We start from the raw sequence: 25,992 nt of genomic DNA, 5'->3' as shown, positions 1-25,992 counted from the left end.
ACTACCACATGGCAGCGTGAGGAGCAGGAGGGCGAGAATTCATTCCAATAGACAACAATATGTAAAACCGACCAGCAACAAAAGTCTATATATAAGAAGGCCCTCAGCCCATTGCCTAAATCATCTCATTCCTTCATAGATTCAGCAGTAAATCAGTGCAGAAGTGTGTGCTTGAGTCTTTGGACTTGTGCATACATCATCTCAGCCAAGCACTTCATTGTGCTACACTCAAGGCAATCCGAAGCTATCTTCAGCATTCAGCCTTCATTCTTGCATCTCCCTGAGCACATTTGGGTGTGCATAAGGCTTCGTGAAGTTGCTTCACAGTTGGCTTCAATCCGTTTGATGGGTCGGCAGACGTTTGGTCTACATCGTGCTTGTGTTTGGCAATCCTTTGTCAATAGTCTTCAGTAAATTTTCTATATTGTAAAGTTCTCCAAAGCAACAAAAGCAAATACTCCTGCTTTTGGTAGGGGGCCCTTAAGTGGGTAGATGGGGACCCAATCTATTGCCGTCTCTACATTCTCTGTCTCCTATGAATAAAGATTACAGTGGATTGCTTCTTACTCACTAACATAAAGGTATAAAGGTCTTGTTGTGTGTTACACGATCTTATTGGCTGCATGTGACATTGGTATGAGAGCTTCTGTTGTGATCTAGCTTGGCTACCTATAGTGAGAGCATTCCATGAATGGTAAAACTGAGGTCAGGAAAAACCACCGAGCCATTCACCATGTCAGAAGAAGCTTCAAAGAAGGCATCACCGCAAAAGAAAGTGTCCATGAAGATGCCACTGTAGAAGAAAGTGTCCACGAAGACACAACAATAGAAGAAACGCTTCTGCAAAGCACTAACATTTTCCTTCAAAAGCTGATGGAATAAAATAGGTTACTAAAGTTACAACTACAACAGGTGAAAGAAGCAGAATAGCATAAAGAGCAACCTAAAGAGCAAGTGCGAGGAGCACATGCTTCTTCTCATGGAGCAGATAGACGACGGGAACTTATTGGATAGAGGAAGCCAAACGCAGGGATGCGGAAGACCGACACTAGGCAGAATGCGCAACATTGGAGTATCAACATAAGGTGGATCGAGAAGCCATACAACTCGAGCATTAGCAGTTATTGGCAACCTTATAGGCTAGTCTGATGGCAACACTTCCCAAGTTGGCACCTGGTCTCCTAGTTCCTCCACCACCCCATCCACCACCGTCATTCGAGCTCAACCAAAATTCAGTAAGTATGATGATAAGTGTGATCATTCTATAGTCACTCTATTTATGCATCAATTTGTTGCTTATTTTACGTTGGCAAAAGTTGTAGATTCTCAAGACAAAGTCTATGTGGCGGCTCCACAGCCCATTGGGAAGCCGCAGCATTTGTCCGGTCTACATACAGATCCAACCACAGGCACGACTCATTACGCATGGAATACTTTTGTGTCCAACCTCAAGACAAGGTTTCTTCCACCCCAATACATAACCAATTTGGAGGATGAGTTTTACAAACTCTCCTAGAATGGGTCTTCCGTGCTGACCTATTCCAACAAGGTCACAACCATGGCACATCAGTTTGGGGAAGTCGAAAGAAGAGAAGCTGAAATGGTTCCTCAGGGGGTTGGAACTTGGATACGAACATCCAATTTCTTATATGGAATTTCGAGTCTTAGCCACAGAGGAAAGCCCAAGCAGGTCCAATCAAGTCCCAAACCCCAACAATAGAAGCAATCTTCATCCCAGTGGGGTAAGGGAACACATAACATGTAGCATGCAATAGGTTGATGGTCGTACTTTGAGAGAGAAGAGAAGAGAGAGAGAGAAGATAGTAGTCGACTCAGTATTGGGTCCCAATTCACCCACTGAAGTGTAGGCATATACTCACTTATAGTAGTGCTACGTGTGAACCCCTAGGGCTTAACCAAGGGCACTTTTTCCCACGTTTTTTCCCTTGGATATCAAGCGTGAAAGGACACTCTATCCATGTAACTTTTGTACTTGGATATTATATGGATGTGACTCACATGCAAGAGTTGACTTGCTTTTGTGATCAACCACACACTTTGTGTCTCTCTCTCTCTCTCTCTCTCTCTCTCTCTCTCTCTCTCAGATATGGAGTGCAGATATGGGGACCTTCGGTGGGCCATCACAGCGCAGGCGGGTGGAGAGGTATGGAGAGGCCTTTGGTATCTATGATTGCTAGGATTATTAGAGCCAAGGCTGTGGTACCTCATGAGATTATTCGAGCAGAGCTGGCGGCTGCCCCTCTGGTGATTGAGGCTCTTACGAGATCAGTCTCCTACATACATGGCTTGTGGGATCTCCCCCGAGACAGATATGCACGCCTCGCCTTGGAGTCCTCCCGACAGTTAGCTTTATAGGGAGACACGGCTCATCTAGGTATATCTTTATGCGGTATTAGCAGACATGCAAATTTCACATTGTGAAGTTTTCGTCGAAGTTGCAGCCAGAGCTAGAGCCCTAACAACTACCTTTTTGTTGTAATAATTTTTTCTATTTGTTATGATCCTTAGTGCTAGGCTTCATTATGGTTGAGTCTATCCTGTATCTCCGCAGCTTTGACAAAAACTTAGTACACATACCTTTGTATGAATGCATGCTCTTATGTGTGTGTGTGTGTGTGTGTGTGTGTGTGCGTGCGCCGCGCATGGGGTGTGTGTGTGGGGGAGCATATATTGATACCAAGTTCTACACTCATTGTTGGGCGCTGATAACGCTAGTGGGGATGTCATAGTATCTAGTCCATACTATGCATGATGGAGTTGTTGGTTTATTGTCTTGTGGATGACTACCATGAGGTTATAAATTGCACTTTCTTATAAGGTGAATTTGGGCATGTTCTTGGATTCATCTAGGTATATATATATCTCTTTAGGTGCAAAAATTTGGGACTTTTGTGAAAATTGGGCAATTAACTGCATATTGAAGCAATTGCAATGCGTAAAAATTGGGGCTATTGAGTGTACTTGACAATTTGGTGCAGGTTTATACTTGCTTGAGGTTGCAAGCAAAAGTTTGCACAAGACATTTGGTTGCTTGGCAGTGCACATTGGTGCTTGGTTTGCTTGCGGGTGTATTTTGTCTACATGGCTCAAAATGCTTCAGATGGTGTGCTCACCCAGGAGGACAAGTTGGATGGATCAAACTACTCATTGTGGAGTTTCATGATCCGTAACTTGTTGGTAGCCAAAGGGCTTTGGAGCATCGTGTGTGGTGACGACACACACCCACTTACCATACAACCAGCAACGCCTCAAAGGGGAGGTGCTCAAAGAGCTCCTGAAGTAGAACTTGCTTCCACACAAGAGCGGAAGAGATGGGCTCTAGGGATGCACGTGCCATGTCCTTATAGCCCTTTTAGTAAAAAGGTCTATTATTCCACACATTCGGTCCTGCAAGACATCAAAGCTTACATGGGACACTTTGGAAGCAATGTATCAGGTACGCAACGAGGCAAGAGTTGCCTACTTGAAGAGGCAATGGGATCTTCTTTCTATGGATGAGGGTGACTCCATGTCAGATCACCTCACCAAAGTGAAAGGTTTGCAGGAACAATTACTCAACATTGATGAGGTTATCCTAGACTGACACAGCTGGTCACCAACACTCCAAATTCTTTCCACCCTCCTATTTGGGCTTTCACACCTCTCTCAACCTCTCTATAAGAGGAGTTGCTAATCCTGTCACTTTTGAAGAGCTGGTGGGTTTACCCTTGCAGGAAGAGCAAACAAGAGCAAACCTATCTAGCACCCATGGTGGAGACAAGGCATTTACGGCCAAGGATAAGGGTAAAGCTAAGAGCTTTACTCATGGGGGACACTAGTCTACTAAGGCTGGTCATGGACAACCCTCTTCTGGTGGTGAAGAGTCTGACAAAGGGGATGCAAACAAGTCTAAAAAGAAGGGCAAATGTCACCACTTCCATAAGCTTGGCCACTACATCAATGAATGTAGAAAGAAGATTGCAAAAGACAAGAAGAAAGATGCAGGCAATGTAGTAGCAGACTCTTCAGATGACAAAGCAAAGCAATTTGCTAATGTAATTCAGGAAGAGTATTCTTTTTTGGTCACATGCACTAATGACACACCACGTGCTGTCTTGCATTGTATCCGACAGACAGGATGTATCATGGTATTTTGATAGTGGTGCTTCGAGCCACATCACTTCATGCAAAGATGTATTTCAGCACTTGGTTTATGCTCCTAATGGCCGCATTGTATCATGTGCAGATCATACGAGTTATCGAGTAAAGGGAATTGGCAATGTCATACTTGTTGCAGCAAATGAATGGTGCAAATATATGTATGACAAAAGTGTTGTATGTTCCAGGGATAAAGAAAAATGTGCTCTCCGTCTCTATGTGTGGATGTAAAGTCCAAAGACTTTGCTCAGATAGAGGTGGAGAATACATGTCAAATGCATTCAAGGATTATATGCTTTAAAAGGGCATCAAACACCAATGTATTGTGCCTTATACACCACAACAGAATGGTGTAGCTGAGAGGAAAAACAGATCTCTCATGGAGATGGCAAGATGCATGGTGAAAGCACAGAAGTTGCCTCACAATTTTTGGATGGAAGCTATAATGTGTGCAACTCATGTGTTGAACAGGTGTCCTGAACAGGTGTCCAACGAAAGCTTTGAAGACCATAACACCATTTGAGGCTTAGTATAGCCGAAAGCCAAAAGTGGATTATATGCGTTGTGTGGTCTCTGGGTGGCGGCCTTTATACACCACCAAAAGGCACACAAGGAGGAAAATCAATGGGATCAAAACTGGGGGATGCTGAGATCCCAGCTCCAAGGGCACTTCTCAGTTGAACTTCAATCCTCAACCCTCCAACTGACTCCTCTCCGGACAGTAACGGATGCCTCAAAACCATCCCAACCTCCCGATCTGTCCCAGCTGTCTACTTCAGATGTCCTCTCAGGTCAACACACACCTCCAACAGCTCTGAACATACTCTTATTGGCCTCTCCTGACCACAACTGACCACCAGCTGACCAAACTCACCCTTAGGTGACAAAGAAGTCTCTGTTTCTACCTCCGAAGTTCTCCTTTAGTCCCCAGACAGAAATCTATCCTCTAGGATCATTCTGTTGTCCTCTAAGGTCAGCTGACCTCACATCCACATCCCCTGAGCCTTCCTGGATCTCCTGCCGACCTTCCTCTGCCTCCTCTAGTGTCTGTAGACTGCACCCAGACTGAATTCTGCCTCACAATTCTGATTCAGAATTTTGCTTCTGAAATTTTCACAGAATCAAACCTTCTCTGTGTTCGTAGACTTCCCCTATCCCTCGGTCTTTAGGTACCTCCCAATTTTCCAAGATATCACTCACTTGGCTCTCTGCTGACGGTTGCAAGCCCTCAGTTGCCATAGACTACACTGTACTTGACGTACTAACCAAGGTGACTTAGCTGAAGTAGATTCTCTCCCCTCTGGGTCAGTAGGCAACTCTAAAACATCAGGACGCTTTAACTAAGCAAGGTCCGAGCCCTTTGGACACTTGGCTGACTCATACCTGGCTACAGCTGCCACAGACTAGACTCAGAACCCATATTCTTCTGACTCCTGACTGCTAACAGCCCCAATCTGTCAGACCTGGCTTACAAACACTTCACACTAACTCAAACAAACCATAGCAAGGTTCCCACACCATCAGCTGACAGTTTTGATGTCTAGCTAACACAGAACAGACACTGTGACCTCTCCTCTGATTCTGACTCAAAAACTATTACACAGTCATCAGATCGGCACTCACAGATGTTTCATCTCCTCAAACTTAATGAAAATAGCACTCTTAACACAACAAAAACATCAAAGCAAAAATTATGTATCCCAAACACACTGTCTGCTTCAGATATACAAGAACTCAATCACATAGTCCTTCTTAAACCATCAAACCTTGGACTTTCCTTACGTTCGGCGTCGGACAAAACAACAAGGAGCAGACTTTGCACCTCTCTTCTTGTACATGGAGCTTGGGAAGACTTTGGTAAGTGGTTTCACGCGATAGTCTGAGGCCTTTTACTTACGGTTGAAGTTTTTCTTCCCTCGCTTTTCTGAAAATTCAGAATCAACACATGTTCATCTCCATGTTTTTTGGCACTGATAGAGATACACCCTTGCTTTTTTTTTTCTCTCTCTTCTATCCCTCCAGCCCCTCTCCTTTACCGATGATTTGTTGGATCATGAGCGGGAACGGGAAGATAGAGGGGAAAATGTTGGGGAACCTGGCATCATGCAAGGCTACCTGAAAGGGAAAAACCTTGTCGTGGTGGAGAGAGCTTTGATACAAGCCTACTGATTGGCTAGTTTCGAACATATGTTCAAGGATGAGTTCCTCGAGGTAGAGGATAGGTATGATGTCATATCCAGGTTTACAAAGTTGGATACAAACGTAAATGTAAGTTTAGTTTTGTGAAGGCTTCCACAACCCAGAATCAGAGCGAGACTTCGGGTCAACCCAATTCCAAGAGGACTCAGAGGACCGAGCTGAGCCTCCATAACATTTAGGAGGGCCAATGCTTTACTTGTGGCCAGACTAGCCATTGGAAAGGGAGAAAGCAGAGGGAGCTCACTTGACGAAGCTTACAGGTAACCCTAAGATTACTTCCGTTCATATCACGGTCCACAGTTCTTGATCATACATAGTTTTTGCATGGACTGTAACTGTAGTATGGCGGTTTTTGGGTCCGATGTTCTCATACGCATGTATGGATCAATGCTGGGAAAACTATACACATTCTATTTGATCTTGGAAGCACTTACAATTTTATTAATACCAAATTGGTGAAGAAATTGGGAGTGGAGACCCGACTAAGTGATCATGTCTACCATGTGAAAGTGGCACCGGGGCATGGACAGATGTGTGACCTGGTTATCTATATCTATCCAGAGTTATTTGGATAGACTAGTAAATCAATCCCCTTGGGGAGCTTCACGGCTTTTGAAGTATAAAAAAGACAGAACTTGGAGGATGTGTGTCAACTATAAAAAGTTGAACAAAGCGACAATCAAGAATAGATAACCCCCTTTCTAGAGCGGACGATTTGATTGATAGGCTCCAGGGAGCCACGTATTTTACGAAAATTGATCTTGGTATAGGCTATCATTAGATATGGATGGCCAATGAGGATGTCTTTAAGACAGGTTTTCGAACTAGATATGCCCATTACAAGTTTCTCGTATTACACGAATGCTCCTACTACTTTTCAACACATTATGAACGATCTCTTTCGGGATTGTTAAGGGAATTTGTTGTGTTATTCTTATATGATATTTTGATCTATATCCGTTCTTTGGAGGAGCATGTAGAGCACCTCAGGTATGCCTTGGGGATTCGAAGGCGTGAACGACTGAATGCAAAAATCTCTAAATTTGCAAAGGAATCACATACCTAGGTCATTGGATTTCCAGAGATGGGATGAGCACAGATCTTGAGTGGATCGAGAAGGTTTTGGATTGGCCAATACCTCAGACTGTGAGACAGGTTCGTTCGTTTTTTAGGATTTACTGTCTTCCTTAAGAAATCAATGAGGGAGTATTCAGACGCAACCGTTCCCCTTTCTAACCTCCTCAAAGGATGTGGACCAAAGTCTTACGCTAACTATACTTGGTCAGATTATCGGCTGAGAAGCCTCAAGAAACCATGTTGAAAGGACAAGAGGATTGAGGGCGAGACTATTCACGTTTTGGCTAGAGCATGGCTGATGGGTGAAGAAAAAATCAAGCCCTTTGATCTGGCTGAAACCAGGGTTCTAGGGTTCACGTTATTCATAGGTTGATTTGCACAGCTATTTATAAATTGATGCTGTTTTCGTGGTGTGATACTTTTGTGTGGAAGTGCGCAGTCGAGCATGACTTAAACTCGCTTCCTCAGCCATGCTTGTGCACGTGCTGGTGTGTTCGTTTTTTGGGCTGTTTTCTGCGAACTTTGCTGTCTACTTGTATGTTTAGATATAATGAACTTTTAACTCAGTTGTTGCCTTCTAATCTCCAGATCAGATAAGCTGCTTACTTGAGCGCCAGGAAAAGCTTTTGGAACAACAGGCAGAGCTGCATGGCTTATTGGATTCCCTATGTGATGTTAGTGGGGCAGATATTAAACTGGGTGGTCTCAAGGATACAGCAGAGGAATCTGAGGAATATTGGACAGGGCCTTTTTCATGGGACAAGGATGTTGATGATACACTTCTGAATGTGTTTGGAATTTCTTCTTATCGTATTAATCAGCGTGAAGTAAGTTATACTGGCCACCATCAATCAAGCCTTAAGTTATTTCAAGCAAGCACTTAGAACTTTGGATGTGCCTTTGCAGATCATAAATGCAATCTTGAGTGGCGAAGATGTGGTTGTCATAATGGCTGCAGGAGGTGGCAAGAGTCTATGTTATCAGCTTCCTGCTCTTCTTCGCCATGGGACCACACTTATTGTCAGCCCATTGCTCTCACTTATACAAGATCAGGTACCGCTGGAGACTTGCACTCTACTCCATGCCTTGTTACCTTTGTGACATACTGTGGATGGTGTCCATGGTTTTTTCTCCTTTGTTGTCCAGGTGATGGGCCTTACAGCTTTAGGCATACAAGCAGCTATGCTCACTTCAGTGACCTCAAAGGAAGAAGAGAAAACGATATACAAGTCTCTTGAGAAAGGAGAGGGGGAGTTGAAAATTCTTTATGTGACTCCTGAAAAAATAGCGAAAAGCAAAAGATTTATGTCAAAATTAGAAAAATGCAATCATGCTGGCCGCCTCTCTATCATTGCTATTGATGTAAGTTTGCAATCCACAGCAGCACTGAATGAATTTTTGCTTCACAAACGCTTACAGCTTCTGGTTTTGTGATGATTTTCAATAATGGTAAGAAGAGCATGTTATCATTTTGAGATTATTTTTGGCACAATAGTGGGAATTAAGAATTGAAAGAAGAAACCCCTCAGTCACAAATGTGACAAGCACTGGGTCCCTCTCCCCTTTGTCATCCTCCACTCTGTGCTAACCCTTAACCCGAGTATTTCTCAGTAGGCACGCCACGTTTTCATGTTTTGGGATGATGCATGTAATACCACATACACTAATACCACAGACACCAAGAAAGAAGGAAAAGTTTACAAATGTCATCGAATGATAAGATCACTGTACATAAGAGATGCCTAAAGCATCCTCTAAATGCTATTGGGACAAAGAAAGGAACTCTGGAATGATTGTAACATGGCAGATGCTGGGAAAGCACTCTGAAGCACGAGTAAATCATGGTCAGGTGCTCCTCTACTAAGGCTGTAAGCTCACTCTGTCAAAGGGATGAGGTTACGGAGGTGCTGGAGAATGTGGGTCTATACGGGGAAATCTCTCTGTGCTTGGTATCATTGCTCTCCTCTGGGTTGTTCCACATCTGTAGGATGTAGTGGGTTGATTGTCTGCTCCATGATGGAGGTAGTTCCATGGAGGCATCTAGATTTCAAGATTTTGGAATCATGTAGATTGTCACTCCACAAGGTAGACTAGTTTTGTTAATTAGTCAAAATATTTCGTCCTTATATGAACGTTGGGATTCAAAATAAGTTGAGTCCTGGAGGGACTATGTGAGAACTGGTTGATAGAACCTCTCTTGTTGTGGACACTGAAAATTGTCCTATAGGATCTCTCTGGATGGTTGAGATTGATGAGACATTTGGTAGCTTTTAGAAAAGTTGACCTTCAGTTTTCACCCAATTTGGTGAGGTGAAAGAGTAGTTGGAACTGAACTTGTGATAGTCGTTGGTTCATGACGGGCTACTTGCATTCAGAGAGCATATGGTATCTCGAAGAGCTTATTGCCTTTTGAGTGAATGGCTGAGGGAATGGAATATGACTCGAGGAGTCAGAATGACTCAAGGAGTTGGCCCTTTTTAGGCCAAGCCTTGAAGGTGACTTGGGAGAATGATTGGTTCTCTAGGAACAAGTTCCTTCAGTTGGTAATCTTCTACGAGCAGGAAGCTCAGTGATTGAAGGATGATCTCTCACTTCTAGTGGATTTGGACAACCTTTATATTTACATCCATAAGAGACTTCCAAAAAGTCAGTTGACTCTTAGGTGAGGATTGGACAAAGGGGATCTTATTATTGAACATAGGCTCCGTTCAGCTTTGGATAGGGGAGATCTTGTGTTTGGTATTTTGTGCCTTGAGTACATGGTATGTACTCAGAGGACTTCTCTCATGTGCACATGCATGGACGTGTGTGAAGTGGGAGAGTTGGTACAACTTGTTACCTAAGCATGAGTTGTTTGGACTTGTGATGGGGGTAATGCAAAGTTGGAACTTGTTTGCACTAAGTGGGCTAGTGTTTGCTGACAACCAATGCAAGGTGCCATTTGGTATGATAATTGAGTTGTGTTGTGGATCTATGCTAGAGCTGTTTTGGTAGAATTTGTTGCACTTCTTGACCGAGTGTCCTACCACGACTTTTGGATTAGAATACAATTGGGACTGGTATTTCAACTCTTGGATTGGAGCGGGATCGTAGTACTTTCAACTTCTAGAGGAGAGTTGGATTGTATTGGTAGTATTAAGCGGTGCATTTGCCCTAGAGGAGAGTTGATATTGTGCTAATTCTTTCTATCTTTAGCGGTGCATTTGCCCTATCAACTACTTATTTGCTGTACTAATTCTTTCTATTTGCTACTTCCCTTAGTGCTAGGCTTCATTATGGCTGAGTCTGCCCTACATCTCCGGAGGTTTGACAGAAACTCAGTACGAAGGGCTTTGTGTGAATATATGCTCTTATGTGTGTGTGTGTGTGTGTGTGGAGTGCGTGTGTGAGAGCATATCTTGATACAAAGTTCTACACCCACTATTGGGCATTGATGACGTTAGTGGGGATGTCGTAGTATCTATGCATAATGGAGTTGATAGGTATATAGTCTTGTGGGTTGACTACCATGAGTATATAACATGCACGTTCCTAAAAGGTGAATTTGGGCATGTTCTTGGATTCATCTAGGTATCTATAGTATTAAGCAGTTGGATCTTTGTAGCAAGGTATACAAGAGGAGTTTCATATTGGCTTAGTGATTGTTAGGATCCAAGGAATCGCGTACAATGGTGTGTCTCCTTATGGATTTATGAGGACATGAATCTGATAGGAGGAGGAGATATTGCTTCGTCATGACACCTAGGATAAGGTTAACCCGAGGCTAGGATGTGTGCTAACCCAAAATTAGGGTTAGGGCTAACTCAAGATTAGGATTAAGGCTTAGGAGGGCGTGTAGACTTTTAGGGTTCACACGTAGGCTAAGGGTGCTAGCAAGATTGAGGTCTGGATTGGCTGTGCGCTTATAAATAATAGCTAGGGGCTACTTATAGCTAAAAGCTGATAAATAAAGGCTGAAAGCTAATAAACAAAGTAAGGGTCAATAATAGCAGAGTTATTGCTATATAAGTGACCTTGGGGGCACTTATGAGTCATTAGAGGTACCCATGTGGTGGACAGGAGAGTTGCCAAGTGTGCGCAGGATCTCAGGGCTTTGGAGCTGCGAGCGGGTGGCTCGGCTTCTTTAAGATGATGCCTGAATCAGCAACCATATTTTTTCCACCTTGGGAAGAATATGGACACTCATTGAGATGCAGACACAACCCTTTGGTTACTTGAAGCCATATGGTGGTTTTACCATGCACACTCTTTGTACCTCCTTGTTGACAACAATTTTTTGCTACGACTCCCACCGCTTCAGCTCACGAAGATTCCTGGATATGATGTGCATTGATCAAGGGAAAAAATTTTCAACTCTGTCAGAATCACTGCTAGCACATGAAACCTTTGCCATGGGTATGGATGGAAGATGGTAATGCCAATGACCTTGTGGGTTGGGGGAGGGGCAAGCATTCAGCGTATGCCTGAAGTCTTGTAGAAAGGTAGGTTTTTTTGGGCCAAATCTTGTCTTTTTCTAGAAGCATTAGTTTTTCAAATAAAGCTTAACATCTGTAAAAAATCCTTTCCACCGAGTCTGAGGTGCAGCTTCTGCAGTGGGGTGTGGGGACTTCAGCTTCTCACTGCTTGGGCATTTTGGATCCTCCTAGAAGTCAGAATTTCTTGGGCTAGTGGGTTGCAGGTTGTTGATTGTGTCTGCTCTTCTTCACTTCACTCTATGCATACACATTCGGTACTGATGTCTCTCACTCTCGGAAATGTTCTGGATGTGGAGCTAGTTAGTTTGATATTGTGACTCCTCAACATTTATGCTACATGCTAGTTACTTTTCTTCAGTTGGAGAGTAGATTATGGCTGTTTTAGGATCCCTTCTTTATGATTAAGCGATTTTTTGTCTTTCCTTTTCCATGGTGTGGCTACAGGAGGCGCACTGCTGCAGCCAGTGGGGCCATGACTTCCGCCCAGATTACAAAAATTTGGGCATCTTAAAGATGCAGTTTCCTAAGGTTCCAATGATTGCTTTGACTGTAAGTGCATCTCAACCCTTAACTGAGGTTTAGAAGGATGCTTTGACTGTAAGTGCAGGGCACAATCAAGTCATATTTGTACTTGTCCGTGCATATGTGCCCCTATGTACACTGTGTGGTTGTAGTTAAACACTCTCATTCTAAAAGGTTAGATTTATAAAACAAGGGGTTGGGGGGGGCGGTAGTAGCTTTTGCAGGCCTTCGCTTCAGTGTGATTTTAGCCATTTAACTGCTGTTTCTGCAAGGAAAAATGGGTTATAGCCGTGTTCTTGCTGATGTCTAGCAATATGAAAACCTGTCGTTGAGGTGACTCTGTGCTTGATCATCAAAGTGCTTGACAACCAATCCCATTGCTTCCCATTGTTTGCTGTTGTCCACATTTTCAGTCGTTAGGCATGCTTATGGATATGACTGTGGTTGCAGCTGTAGCTCAGTGCCATCCTCTGCTAGTTGTAATCCATTTGGGCTAAAGAGGATACGAAGTAAGCCTTTGTAGCTCTGTCTTGTTTCAAGGCAACTTCAGTTGATATGAATATGGTGGTGGTTGGCCTCTTTATCAAGATCAGTTCCATGCTCATCTCTGGGTGTTCTTGGATTTTCGGTGAAGATTCACCATCATCTCCATATAACCTCCTTACCACTTCTTCTCAGATATTTCTTTCCTTTTATGCACAAGGTATGCTGGTGAGCTTTTGAGCTCAACACCTATTTGCCTGCATAGCAAGATTCTGCTTCCCACATAGCTTGTGTGCCTTTGATCCTGTTGGGTATTGAAGCAGGCATCATGTTCAAGGGGTATGCACCAATGGTAGCTAAAAGTTGCATCCAATTGACCAGTTCTTCTTCTTGTAGAAGATTTGGTCTCACTCCTTCATTAGGTTCTGAAGATCTAAGTAGTTTCTGATTGCTCATCAACATGTGGGGGGGTTGAGGCGGGGGATTGGTGAACTGTTTTTTATTGCTGTAAGTGGACAATGAGGTGGGAACAAAGTGTAATTTCAATGGTGGGCCGTGGTGATTGGTAGAGAATGTTCACATTTCATTTGCTGGGATTGTCCTTATGCCACTCAGTTGTCTTGATGTTTTTTTTTGGGGGTGTTATTGCAATACTTGTTTCCTTGTTTCTTCCTTTTATGGTCTGCATTGAAACTGGAAGAGGCTCACAAATCATAGGCGCCTTGTTTAGGAAGGCTACAGCGACTGCAAGGGTGCAGACTGATTTAAGGGACATGCTCCAAATTACAAAATGTGTGAAATTTGTGAGCTCAGTAAACAGGCCCAACTTATTTTACGAGGTAAATCTTCTGGTTCTCACTCGTGGGGTGCGTTTTTAGTATGCGTCATGCACTTTCTTTTGCTGAGGAGACCTTGCCAATTGCAGTAATCCCTTCAACTAAGATATTTTAAAAACAATTCAATCTTTTGCTGCAGTTTTGAAACTCAATCGTGTGAATCCTCCTTGAGACAGATTTTCGATTGTAGCATTAGTGTCATGTATAAGGATGCAAAGTCTTGTTTTTGGTGATCTCTAGAGAACTCTACAAAACTGCGCCAGAATTACCATGAATTAGCTTTTTAAGAGATTACCACTGCCATACAGAGTAAACTCTTGCATAGACTTTGGCTCGCTTATAGGAAGCAGATATGTCTTTTCTTTAGCTTTTCTTGCATGCTGGGCTTCTTATTAACCACTGTAGAGCAAATTTTGGTGCAGATTCATCATGTCCTAGATGCTCCTCTGCCATTAAGTCAGTTCAGCGTTGCCTCTGGTGTTGCAGAGACTCCCAAATGATTTGGTGTTCTGTTGCCTGGCTCATTCGCAGTTTCAGGACAGATAGTGTGTACATTACTTGGGGTTCTATTGCTGGACTTCCAGTTAACCACTGGAGAGCAAATCTTGGTGCAGATCCATCATGTCCTAGATGCCTAGCTGCTTTTAAGCCAGGTCAGCATTGCTCCTGGAGTTGCAGCGACTCCCAAATGATCTGGTGTTCTGTTTCCTGGCTCGTTGGCAGTTTCAGGACAGACAGTGCGTATATTACTTGGGGTTCCATTGCTTGGTTAACCTAATTTGATCCACAAGCTGTCCATGAAGGTAGGGATACAGACTCAGTTCATAGAGGGGTGGTTCAGATATACTGTGGGAAGGGTTCCAATTTTGCATTTTGTAACACTGGAGCAATGGATTCTTAGTAGGAAACCATTGCTAGTATATGGCAGTTGGAGAGCCAGTTGCATAGAAGCTATTGATGGCACCCAAATTTTCTATACTCAGTCGATATGCATCATCTTGAGAGATATTATACATACTCTTATGGTAACTTGGTCACGTATCCAGGATCCTCCCAAATTTGCACAATCTAGGTGCACTGCCTTCTTCAGAAATGGGATCATCGGATATGTTTTTACTCTACTGCCTTTGCAATCCTAGACTTGCCATGGACACCTTATTTCATATCACATCCTGTATCATATGCCTAATGCTTATGCTTTATTGGATAAATGTGAGTCTTGTTTGCCATTTTAGGTGCGAGAAAAGTCGTCAAATGTACAGACTGTTATTTCTGAGATTGCCGAGTTTATAAAGCAGTCATACAAGAAGAAGGACTCTGGGATAGTGTATTGCTATTCTCGCAAAGAGTGCGAACAGGTAAAACATTTCATTCTGTTGCTGCACAAGCACCACCTTGTTTTATGACAGCATCGTGTCTCAAATGTCACTCTAAGCCAGCTTAAAACATGAAAACCATCACATAGACTGATATACATGGCTACAAATTTCAGGTTGCAAAAGAGCTACAGGAACAGGGAATATCAGCAGCATTTTATCATGCTGACATGGAAGCTAATGCACGCACAGCTACTCATCATCGGTACATGCTACTTGCATGTATATTCATGTGATTGCATGCATTTCAAGAAACTGAGGATCTGGATCTCTACCAGCTTGAAAATGATGTATGCATTGTGATTTCTTGTAGCAGCCCATCTCTAAAGCTATCATGTGCCTTGCACTATATGATGTTTTGTGCTGCCATTGCATCATTGTTTGGTAAGAGAGAAGAAATGTGTGATTGCCACAGTGTAAAAAGAAACAGAATCTACGATCTACGTGTTTTAGGGAAATGCATAAGTGCTTCTGGTAATTAAAAAAGAAACACCCTTTTTTTCCCAATGTTCACTTTTCTGAGAGCCTGTGAGATGGTGCAACTGACATGAAGGATCTGTTCCAATGCCAGATGGAGCAGCAACAAGTTGCAAGTCATCGTTGGCACGGTAGTAACTGCAGTGTCAAGGAGCCACTGTTGCTTTTCGGAAACAACTTGTGGTATTGGATGAGTCCTTATGGCAGTTGTAATTTTGCAGGTGGCTTTTGGTATGGGCATAAACAAGCCGGATGGTGAGTGCAGTACCAGGGTACTTGTGCTGTAACCTAAACACAGCAGTTTCCATTTGTTTACCTTGTTAGAGAAGCCTAGCGGTTTTCATTTCTATGAAACTCTTGCAGTGCGCTTCGTAATACATCATAGCTTGAGCAAGTCACTGGAAACTTATTATCAGGTGATTCATGGTATCCAATCTTTTCAATTGATATTCTTATTCATGTGATTCTTCTTGCTTATTAATCTGACCATGGTAGCAGGAGAGTGGACGTGCTGGTCGTGATGGTCTTCCATCACATTGCCTGCTTTTTTTCAGACCAGCTGATCTTCCTCGCCATGTACGGACAGACATAATCCTTTTTAAAAGGACATTGCTACTCAACTCTTTGTTTTGAAGCTTTTGTGCATTGATTGTTTAAGCCTTAAAAATCAATAAATTCTTTTCGAAAACTTAAAGTGATCAATTTCCTTTGTTTTATTGCAGAGCAGCATGGTTTTTCATGAGCATGCAGGACTGCAAAACCTTTATAGCATGGTTCGGTTCTGTCAGGTACATATTGCATTTCTGTTGAGTTTTGTGTCAGAAGAGCTTTTGATTGTGCTGCCAATGTGTATAGGCTGATGGGCATTGACCCCAGGTTCTTTAACTGGGAGGTGAAACTCTTCACCGCCAGGCTACATGCCTATGGACAAGTTTCTCACTCTCTCCTTCAAATTACGAACTACCTCAAGTTCCCTGCAACTTTTTTCCTCATTTCAAGCTTTTCTCAATTTTACTGCTGATTTGTACCGTATAATGTTAATGGCATCCTAGCCCTTTCTGTTGCATAGACATCAGCTGTTCCATTTTCTTTTTCATTAAAAAAAAAACGAAAAAGAGATCCTTCTATTAGCTGCCAGAAAAGAAGAGTCACGGGGCCAAATACAATCTCGACTCCGTAAAGGAAGTGATCATCAAAATGAAAAAAAGGGCTGGTGCTCTCCTCCCCAGGTTGGCCGCTCTAGGTGGAGAGGGCTACCTCATACAATTGGGGGGGGACAACCAAACCAACGCCAGGTGGGCTCACCATAGTCACAGGAAACGCTGTTCCCTGTGGTCTGGAATGGCGGAACGCATCTCCCTTTCATATGGAACGCTGGAACGGCTGGGAATGGACGCTGACTTGGCATGTTTTTGGGAACGGTTTGTGCCATTTCGGGAACGGTGTTCCCGTTTCTGGAACGGCCGTTCCATATGACGGCCTGGCATGCAATGGCTGTCATTCTGTGATTTAAGTTACCAAAGGTACCTAAGGTACTAAAGTGCCTTCAAAAAGGTACTTGCCCGTTGATAAGGCCTGAATGAAAAAAAACGGGCTGCTAGTTTGCGTGCTGGCCGCTCCTCCCTGGCTGTACACAGCAGTGAGCAGTGAGCAGTGAGCAATGTGTTCCTCCTCCGCCTCATCACTTTCATCTTCTTCTCCTTCAATCATCAATCATTCAATGGCCCCTAGAGCTTCAGGCAGCAAGCGGTCCAAGAAGCAAGCTACTTGGTCATGGTGGGAAGAGGTGGACTGTGATGAGACACATGCAAGTGGAGGTGGCAAGAAATGGAAGTGCTGGTATTGCAAGCAAGCAAAGACAAGAGGTGCCAATCGTGTGTTGGCTTATTTGATGCATGAACGTGGTGATGATGTGGCTTTTCGCCAATCATTTCCAACAGAGGAGGAGGAGTTACAGAAAAGGCTCGATACACAGGTGTTTCGAGCTCCACTTGCAAGGTCTGTGGCTATAAATCCCTCTTTTTTTGCTTCTAGTGCATCTAGTGGTACTTATGCAGCACAGGTTGGGAGTCATAGTCACATGGAACATGGAATGGGAGCAGGAACGAGGCCCGATTTCGGAATGGGGAACGGGGATGTTTAGACTCAGAATGGGAACGGGAACAACACGCCATCATGAGAAAGAGTTTAGATAGGTTAAAAGGTTTTTTTTCTTTTTTCTTTTTTTAAATTAAAAGAATCCCCTTTAACCAGGTGCAAGGCTTCGCTTTTTTTCCAAGTTGGATGTAGGTGGGCGAGTTGCAAAACCGCCGAGCGGATGTGTGCATTGTTGGCGTTGCAAGCCGTTTCGAAGCATGAGGGCGTTATGCTGTTTCGAAGTGTGTGGCTGGCCGCTAGCTGGCGCTCCTTGGCACATTAGGCCGTTTCAACTTTCAAAGTACGTGGTTATTAATGGATTAATGAGCGACATGGCTTATACCTTGCAAAATGGCAAGAAGTTGTGGCTATACCCAAAAAACGGCCAAAAAAGTGCAATGTGGCTTATACCAAAAAACGTCAAGAAGTCGTGTGCGTCTGTTCCATTCCATGCTCCCCACATCCATCCGTTCCCCAGAATGTGAGTAATGTGACCAGCCTCCTCACACATTCCACGACGTTCCCTGCTCCCCATGCAGACTAAGTGGCATTCCCATGTTCCACGCATTCAAGAACAGCGTTCCATGGGGATGGTACCGGCTCTACTCTAGGTAATCCTCTTGGGCCTTTTGTTGTTCCCATGGCACCACCATCATGAGGTGGCGAGAGAACTATTCTTGGCTCATGGGATCCTCTAAAGCGAGAAGTTGTGGATGTTGTAGTGGTGTCGCCAGGTTTTCTTTCATGATCACATTGCATTCAATGTGGCATGATCACCATATTTTCAAGAGATGGTCCGTGCAATTGCTGGATTTGGACCTCATGTACTCTTCCATCTTCAGAGACTCTGAAGACCACTTTGCTAAAAAAGGAGAAAGAGGTCATTGATGTAACATCAAAGAATATTCATGTTGGGTGGAAGAGGAATGGGGTGTCTCTTATCAGTGATGGCTGGAGTGTGTACTCTCGCTTTCGCATCATCCATGGTATTGTGGCTTATTCACGAGGTGGTGTGCATTTCTTATCCTCACATGATGCATCTGAAACAGGGAAGAGCTCCGATGTGCATGTGGAGGAGTGGGCAAATGTTGTTGACACCATTGGTCTAGAAGATGTGATTCACGTCATAGGAGATGGAGAAGCATCAAATAGAGCGGCAGGGACAAAGTTGGAGTTGAGGTCTTCCCATATCACATTCACTCCTTGTATTGCACATGGGTTAAATAATTTGCTGAAGGACATTGGGATTTGCCATGGGTGTGGCACCTGTACTTGAAAAAGGGAGAGAGATTGTCAGTTTTATCACTCGTCACCACTATATTCTCTCAAAGCTCAGAAAGAGGTCTCCCCAAAAGGATATCTTAAAATACTCTGAAACCTACTTTGCCTACAATTTTATTATGCTGGAGAGGCTTCAAAAGGTGGAAAATGTTTTGAAACAGTTTGTGGTGAGTGATCAATGGATTAATTGCCCCTCCTCTCATTTAGTTATAGGTAGAGTATGCTAAAGTAATGTGATGCATGACGCATTTTGGGCTAACGTGGTCCATCTTAATGTTGTTATGAAGCCCATCATTCACATGTTAAGGATTGCGGATGGCAAGCTACCTTGCATTGGCAAGCTTTATGAGGGCATGGACAAGATGATAGACAAGGAAAAAATTAGGGGCTATTTTAGAGGGGTCTTTGATATTGTCGGGTTATTTCACCAAAAACATTTATAGGAAAAAATCACCTAAAATTTTCTAGTTTTTAGTGGGTTTTGGAGACAACTTCACGAAAAGCATACTAGATACGTATAAGATATAAAATTTCAAAGATTTTCCCCTCAGGTTCATATATAAAAACGTTAGAGAGGTGGAGCCTAATGAGAGAAGGCAAGAGGAGTTGAGAGCACTTTCCCAAACTAGATGGGATAACTATCATTCACCCTTGCATGCAAGTGGTTTTGTGCTAGATCGAGAGTTCCAGGGGTGCAACCAAGAGACTGATGAGGAGGTCGTAGATGGCTGGGAGAAAATATTGGGGAAATTGGTGTCAGATCCTTCCCAACCGAGGTCTATCAAAGATCAATTATTAATTTATAGAAGAAGGCAAGGAAGATTTGATTTAGTAGATGCACAGAGACACAGATGCAGTGTGGGTGTTGCCTTATGGTGGGAGGATTATGGAGGAGGGACTCTTGAGCTTCAACGTCTTGCCATTCGTATTTTGAGCCAATGAGCTAGTTCCTCTCCTATTGAGCAATTGTGGAGTGTATTTAGCCACATTGCCTCAAAGAAGCGCAACTGACTTGCTACACAAAGAACTAATGATTTGGTGTATGTCTCTGCAAATCTGTGACTACTTACTTAGCTCTACAGCCTGAAGGCAGAGGGTTTCATTGATGCCCACCCTTCTTCAGATTCAGATGATGAGTGCGGATGGACATGGGCCATGATGATGAGATTGGGAGCTCTTACAGAGTAGTTGATGATGATCTAGTTGCTGATCTTGACATTTGATGTGTTGTACTTATCTTTTAGTTTTCTGTCATTCGACATTTGGGATTTGCTCATGCGCATTGCATCTATCTTTGTAGCTCGTGCGCATTGTACCTGTTTGTAGTTTCAAAAGTTGATTGTGGAATCTAAATCTATTTCTATTTTTCTTGAGTACACAAGTCTGATGATCAATGGCTATGTATAATGTATCGTGTTTGTCATGTTTGATATATATATATATATATATATATATATATATATATATATATATATGTTGATGTGGTGTTCCCATTCCCGTTCTTGTTCCTATTGCGTTGTGACTATGGGGCTCAACACACTATTGATAGTGAGAAACGGGTCGTGCTGCCAAGTCCACAAGAAGGCCTCACGGCGCTTCCACATGCGATCATAGTACCACCCTGGAGTTTTCCCCAACGTCCATAGAGAGGGTGAATGATACTGAGCCATACGATCCGGATGGACTGCTGGTGGAGTGCGGGTGCCCTCGATGGCCTCGCTACAACGAGCTCGCCAAATATGACATGTAGTAATACTGCTACAAATCTTCCATCTCTAGCAAGATTCTGGAGTCCAGTGAACTGTAGAGGGGATTGGAACTGGAGCTGTGGAGATCCGATGATGAGCAACCTGTAGTGCCAGTCCCCCACCATCCTAATATGCCATGGCAGTCTTAGCCTTGGTGACCCAAGCCACTGTGCCCCAAATAACTGTGGGGGGGGGGGGGGGGGGGGCTCAGTCCATAGTGAAGATTTGGAGAATCCTCCTCCAAACCTGTTGAGCCTTCGGGCAATCCTAAAGACAATGATGATGGGACTCTTGTGGATGGCCACACCTCGAATAGACTGCAGATCTATCTCCGATGGACAACCATGTGCTAACCGCTAAGCTCCAAGGGCTACTTGCCTCAGAAAGAGTGTAATCTTCCATGGTCGAAAACAATCCCACCACCTCTTCTAGAAATCGAAAAGAAACTAAGCTCCGATGGGCCACCTACCACATAAAGAGTGTAATCTCCCGCGGTCAAAAACTATCCCACAACCTCTTCCAGAAATTAGAAAGAAACTAACGAGGGAGGCCCTAGGAGTGCGAGTGCCTTGCTGCTACTTGGGTGCCCTCATTCTCAGGCATCTAATTTCTATGGCCCAACCGTGCGGTGTACTGGGTGCCGGAAACCTCCTCCTTTGGCAAGAGGATCCTACCATGCCCACTCTTTTGGGTCCCATTGACGGCGCGTGAGCGGGCGGCCTTCTGATAACCATAGCCGCCAAAAGCCCTCTCTAGCCACCTTGGCCGGTGGAGCATTGATGTACCAGCCATGCTCGTGGAAACCAATCACCCAGACTCTCTGCAGAGTGAAACGGGAAGCGGACGCGTGTATTGGAATCGTATAAATGTGAACAAGATTCTGAGCACTTAACACTTGAGCATTACAACCACAAAGCTGAAAATGACAGTACACCACATAAAGGGGCCGATGATAGGCTGACCCCCCCCCTTTTAGGTTATATTACCAAAAGAGTCTGCAAGTACAAGTTTACGGGTGCCTGGGGATTCACCACCAGCCTGCACCTGATTCTTCCAAATACATCATGAATGAATACATTTCAAACAAGAGAATCTGTAGGTACATCCGCCCTACACACAGGTACATCCGCCCTGCACAAGCCTCTTCACAGGTACATCCGCCCTGCACAAGAGTTTCACAATCCTCACAGGTACTCCGCCCTGCACAAGATGTAAATGGATCTTTAGGCCCTGTTTCCACGCGAGAAACTGATCCAGAAACCTGTGTTCTTCGCGAGCAAGTGTTCCCAATGCTTGCCCTAAACACATGTTACACCAGGAATCCTTGAGACACATCCATGCTCACATATTCCATTGCTGTCCGGCCTGTTTTATGCAATAACCAGTCCAAAACAGCAGCTTTCCATCGCGAGAAATCCACCTGTAAAGGGTCCTACAGCCCTGTGGAGGTCCCTAGAGCTGTCCTGTATTGTCCAAGTTGACTTTGGACACCTGTAACCAGCCCAAAACTCGCAATAACCAGAAAATACAGGTCTGAAATTTACCAACCAGCCCTTTAGAAGAGTGTGGGGATCATTATCCAAGCTTGTGTGAGTCCGGGAAGCAAGCAACCAGCCCTGTAGCAACTCCCAAAGCTTCAACCAGCTCTCCAATGTGTTGAGTTATGAATAAAACAGCCCAAATGGCCTCTTGAAGGAGGCGCCTTTCTCCAGTGCCACCTAAGGGGCTTGGTGGGTTCACAAATAGGCTGACAAGTGTCCCCATAAGGTGTCCAGGTAGGTGTCCAGCCCATAGTGCTCCATTTGTCCTGTTTGTATAAGTTTAGGTCCAACCAAATGGGAAATGGCCATAAGCTGTCCGGACTTCATTAATTTTGGTCCAACCAAATGCGAACGCATTATAAGTTGTCCGGCCACTTATTAATGAGTGTGGACCTGCAAACCAATAAACTTTAGTAGTAAATGAAATAAGCTGTAAATTGAGTGTGGACGCACTTACCACCTGCAAAACCCATAAGCCCACAATTTTAGGCCCAAGCAGGAGTGCACACACGTGTCCACATGGTGCCCGGGCGTCCCCGGTCCCTCGGACTTCACAAGCCAAAATAACAAGCATTGTCCAGGCAGCAAGACAATGTCACACAAAGTAAAATAAAGTTATGGCATGCATCATTTATGCATTGTGCACATGTAAACTTGGAGAACCACCTATCATCATTCTTGTACTTGAAAATATTCCGCCTGCCATCATAACACACCATGTGTGCATGGCCGGAATCCACACGGGCACCGCCCGAAAGTCCACAAATGTCCTGCCATGTCCTTGGACTCATATGCATCCACTCATATGATCCATATACATGCCCAGGTATAATACATACATGCATCCGCATGTTTCTAGGCCTGACACGCATCCGCATGTCCCTAGAATATAGGGATTTGTGACATCCCCCCGGCTTCTAATCAGTTGACCGCAACTGAAAAGCCTCGAGATAGGCCTTCAAAAGATCTGGGTAATCCTCAAAGTAGGCCTCATCCATCCATTTCGCATCCAAAGCTGAATAATTCTTGAACTTCACAAGGTACCTACGAACAAGTTTGCCTCCCGCAAGCTTTCGTTCCTTGTGAAAAACAATCTGTTCAGGTTGAAGAATCTCTTCCAGCTCATCCACCTCGGGTGGGTCTTCCAAAACCGGCTCAAACGGTGTCGGTCCCACATAAGGCCTCAATAGGCTCACATGAAAAGCATTATGCATGTTCCAATGATCTGGGAGTACAAGCCGAAATGCAACAACATTGATCTTCTCCAAGATCTGAAAAGGTCCATAGTACCTGTTGGAAAGTTTAGGGTACTTTCCCTCTTTCCCTGGCCTCTTCCGAAGGCGTGCCTTTTCAAATTTCAGCAAGACCCAATCACCTTGTTTGAATTGTACATCCCTTCTATGCTTATCAGCTGCCTTTTTATTCTTGGTTTGAGACCTCTCTATGGCTGTCCGTACCTGTGCAAATGCAGTATCCAAGTCTCTAACATACTCATGTGCTGCAAATATCTCATCCTTTGTACGAAGGATGGGTGGTAGTACCACCTTGCCATAGATAATCTCAAAGGGCGCCTTGCCCGTAGAAGTATGTACCGTATTGTTGTAGGCAAACTCCACAAGTGGTAAATACTTCTCCCAATCCGATTTGCGGTCAGATACATAAGATTTCAGCAAGTCGAGGACGGCTGAATTTGCTATTTCACTTTGCCCATCTGTCTGTGGATGGTAAGCTGATGAGAAGTTCAGCTTTGTACCCATATTGTCAAACAATGCGCGCCAAAATAAGCTTGTGGTTCTAGGATCTCTATCCCCCACAATAGATTTAGGCATGCCATGGTGTTTGAATATTTGTGCCAAAAACATCCTAGCCATATGATCTGGCTTTATTGTCTTGCGCACGGGAATGAAATGTGCCTGCTTGCTAAACCTGTCAATAATGGTCCAAAATAGCATCATTTCCCTGTGGCGTCCTTGGCAAATCCATAATGAAATCCATAGCAATGCTTTCCCATGGTTCATTTGGTATAGGCAAAGGCTGAAGCAATCCAGGTGCTTTATGTCGGTCAAACTTGACCTTTTGACATACCATACATTCACGTACATATGCTTCAATATCTTTGCGAATATGTGGCCAAAAGAAATACCTCTCCAAAGCTTGTGCTGTGGCCAAAATGCCTCTATGACCTGCATATGGAGGAGCATGACACTCATCCATAACCTTATGGCGAAGGTTCTTTACCACACACATACGATTTTGCATCATGAGATATCCATCTCTTATGACATAAGATGGGACAGCAATACCCTCTTGCAAATCATCCCATACATGTGCAAAATCCTCATCCAGATGATAAGTATTACGCATATCCGATAAGTCCTGATGGTATGCAACTGTAATAGCATGAACCTGTGGTCGTCTAGATAAGGCATCCGCCACCACATTCTTTTTCCCTGGAGTGTGTAAAATCTGAAAATGAAACATTGAGAGGAAATTTGCCCATCTCATATGCTTCTCTGAGAATTTACTTTGAGTCAAAAAGTATCTCAAACTTTGATGATCAGTTTTGACCATAAAATCAGCCCCTAAAAGATAGTGTTTCCAAATAGTAAGGGCATGAATTACAGCCAACAACTCCTTCTCATAAACCTGTAAGTGAAGCTCTGCATGTTGCAAGCGTCTGCTCTCATAGGCAATGGCATGTCCTTCTTGGTTCAAAACAGCCCCTATGCAGTCCCCACTTGCATCACATTCCACCACAAAAGGTTTGTGCAAATCCGGAATAATGAGTACCGGTCCCGAGATGATTGCACTCTTCAACTTTTGAAAGGCATCTCTCTCTTCTTGTGTCCATTTAAAGATTGCTTTCTTCTTCGTTAAATCATGTAACGGAGCGGCAATGAAAGCAAAATGCTTGACGAACCTCCTGTAGTAAGCACATAAACCAAGGAAGCTCCTCACTTCATGGACTGATTTCAGCTCTGGCCATTCTTGCATGGCTTGTATCTTTGCGGGATCCATGCGCACACCATCCTTTGATACAATGTGACCAAGATAGTGAATCTCTGGGAGAAAGAATTCACTCTTTTTTGCATTTATGTAGAGCTGATTTTCCTTAAGCTCTTTAAACACAATAGCCAGGTGCTCACGATGTTGGGCTTCATTCTTTGAGAATACAATAATATCATCAAAGAATATACCTGTGAACTTTCTATGTTTTCTGAACACCCTGTCCATCATCCTGTTGAAGGTAGCGGGTGCATTTGTAAGGCCAAAAGGCACCACCAAAAACTCATAAAGACCAAAGGCTGTCCTGAATGCAGTCTTGTGTACATCTTGAGGTGCCACTCTCACTTGATGATACCCACTCTTGAGGTCTATTCGGCTGAAACATGCCGAACCTTCAAGCTTGTCCAAGATGTCATCAATGCGCGGAATGGGAAACCGATTCTTGATGGTTATCTTATTGAGGGCACGGTAATCAACACACATCCTGTAAGTACCATCCTTCTTTTGAACAAGAAGTACCGGCGAGCAATATGGCGAGGAACTAGGTCGAATCAAACCCTTTTCCAAAAGTTCATTCACTTGTGCCATAATCTCTTCTTGTTGACTAGCACTCACCCTGTATGGTGGCCTATTAGGTGGAGAGCTACCGGGAATTAGATCTATGCAATGATCTTCCG

At 43.8% G+C, this 25,992-nt stretch overlaps 1 protein-coding gene across 8 annotated transcripts in view; it reads left to right on the top strand.

Moving 5' to 3' along the window:
* The window catches only part of RECQL2 (RECQ helicase L2), a 76,364-nt gene that overhangs the window by 5,310 nt on the left and 45,062 nt on the right, over positions 1–25,992 (top strand). For 2 of the 8 annotated variants that reach the window (XM_086777275.1, XM_086777266.1), the window contains 12 exons: positions 8,023–8,261; positions 8,393–8,487; positions 8,581–8,796; positions 12,354–12,458; positions 13,649–13,753; positions 14,986–15,108; positions 15,243–15,331; positions 15,698–15,734; positions 15,825–15,858; positions 15,967–16,019; positions 16,102–16,179; positions 16,326–16,391. In XM_086777275.1, coding sequence (XP_086633401.1) covers positions 8,584–8,796; positions 12,354–12,458; positions 13,649–13,753; positions 14,986–15,108; positions 15,243–15,331; positions 15,698–15,734; positions 15,825–15,858; positions 15,967–16,019; positions 16,102–16,179; positions 16,326–16,391 — 903 coding nt within the window. In that variant the 5' untranslated portion in view covers positions 8,023–8,261; positions 8,393–8,487; positions 8,581–8,583. Of the gene's footprint in view, positions 1–8,022; positions 8,262–8,340; positions 8,488–8,580; positions 8,797–12,353; positions 12,459–13,648; positions 13,754–14,985; positions 15,109–15,242; positions 15,332–15,697; positions 15,735–15,824; positions 15,859–15,966; positions 16,020–16,101; positions 16,180–16,325; positions 16,392–25,992 lie in introns of all 8 variants that reach the window. The other 6 variants (XM_086777216.1, XM_086777224.1, XM_086777233.1 and 3 more) reach the window with 4 other exon arrangements.

Source organism: Cibotium barometz, chromosome 3 (genome assembly GCF_041138505.1).
Source record: "Cibotium barometz isolate CiBa-2024 chromosome 3, ASM4113850v1, whole genome shotgun sequence".
Taxonomy (NCBI): Eukaryota; Viridiplantae; Streptophyta; class Polypodiopsida; order Cyatheales; family Cibotiaceae; genus Cibotium; species Cibotium barometz.
This window is presented reverse-complemented; position numbering and strand designations above follow the sequence as displayed.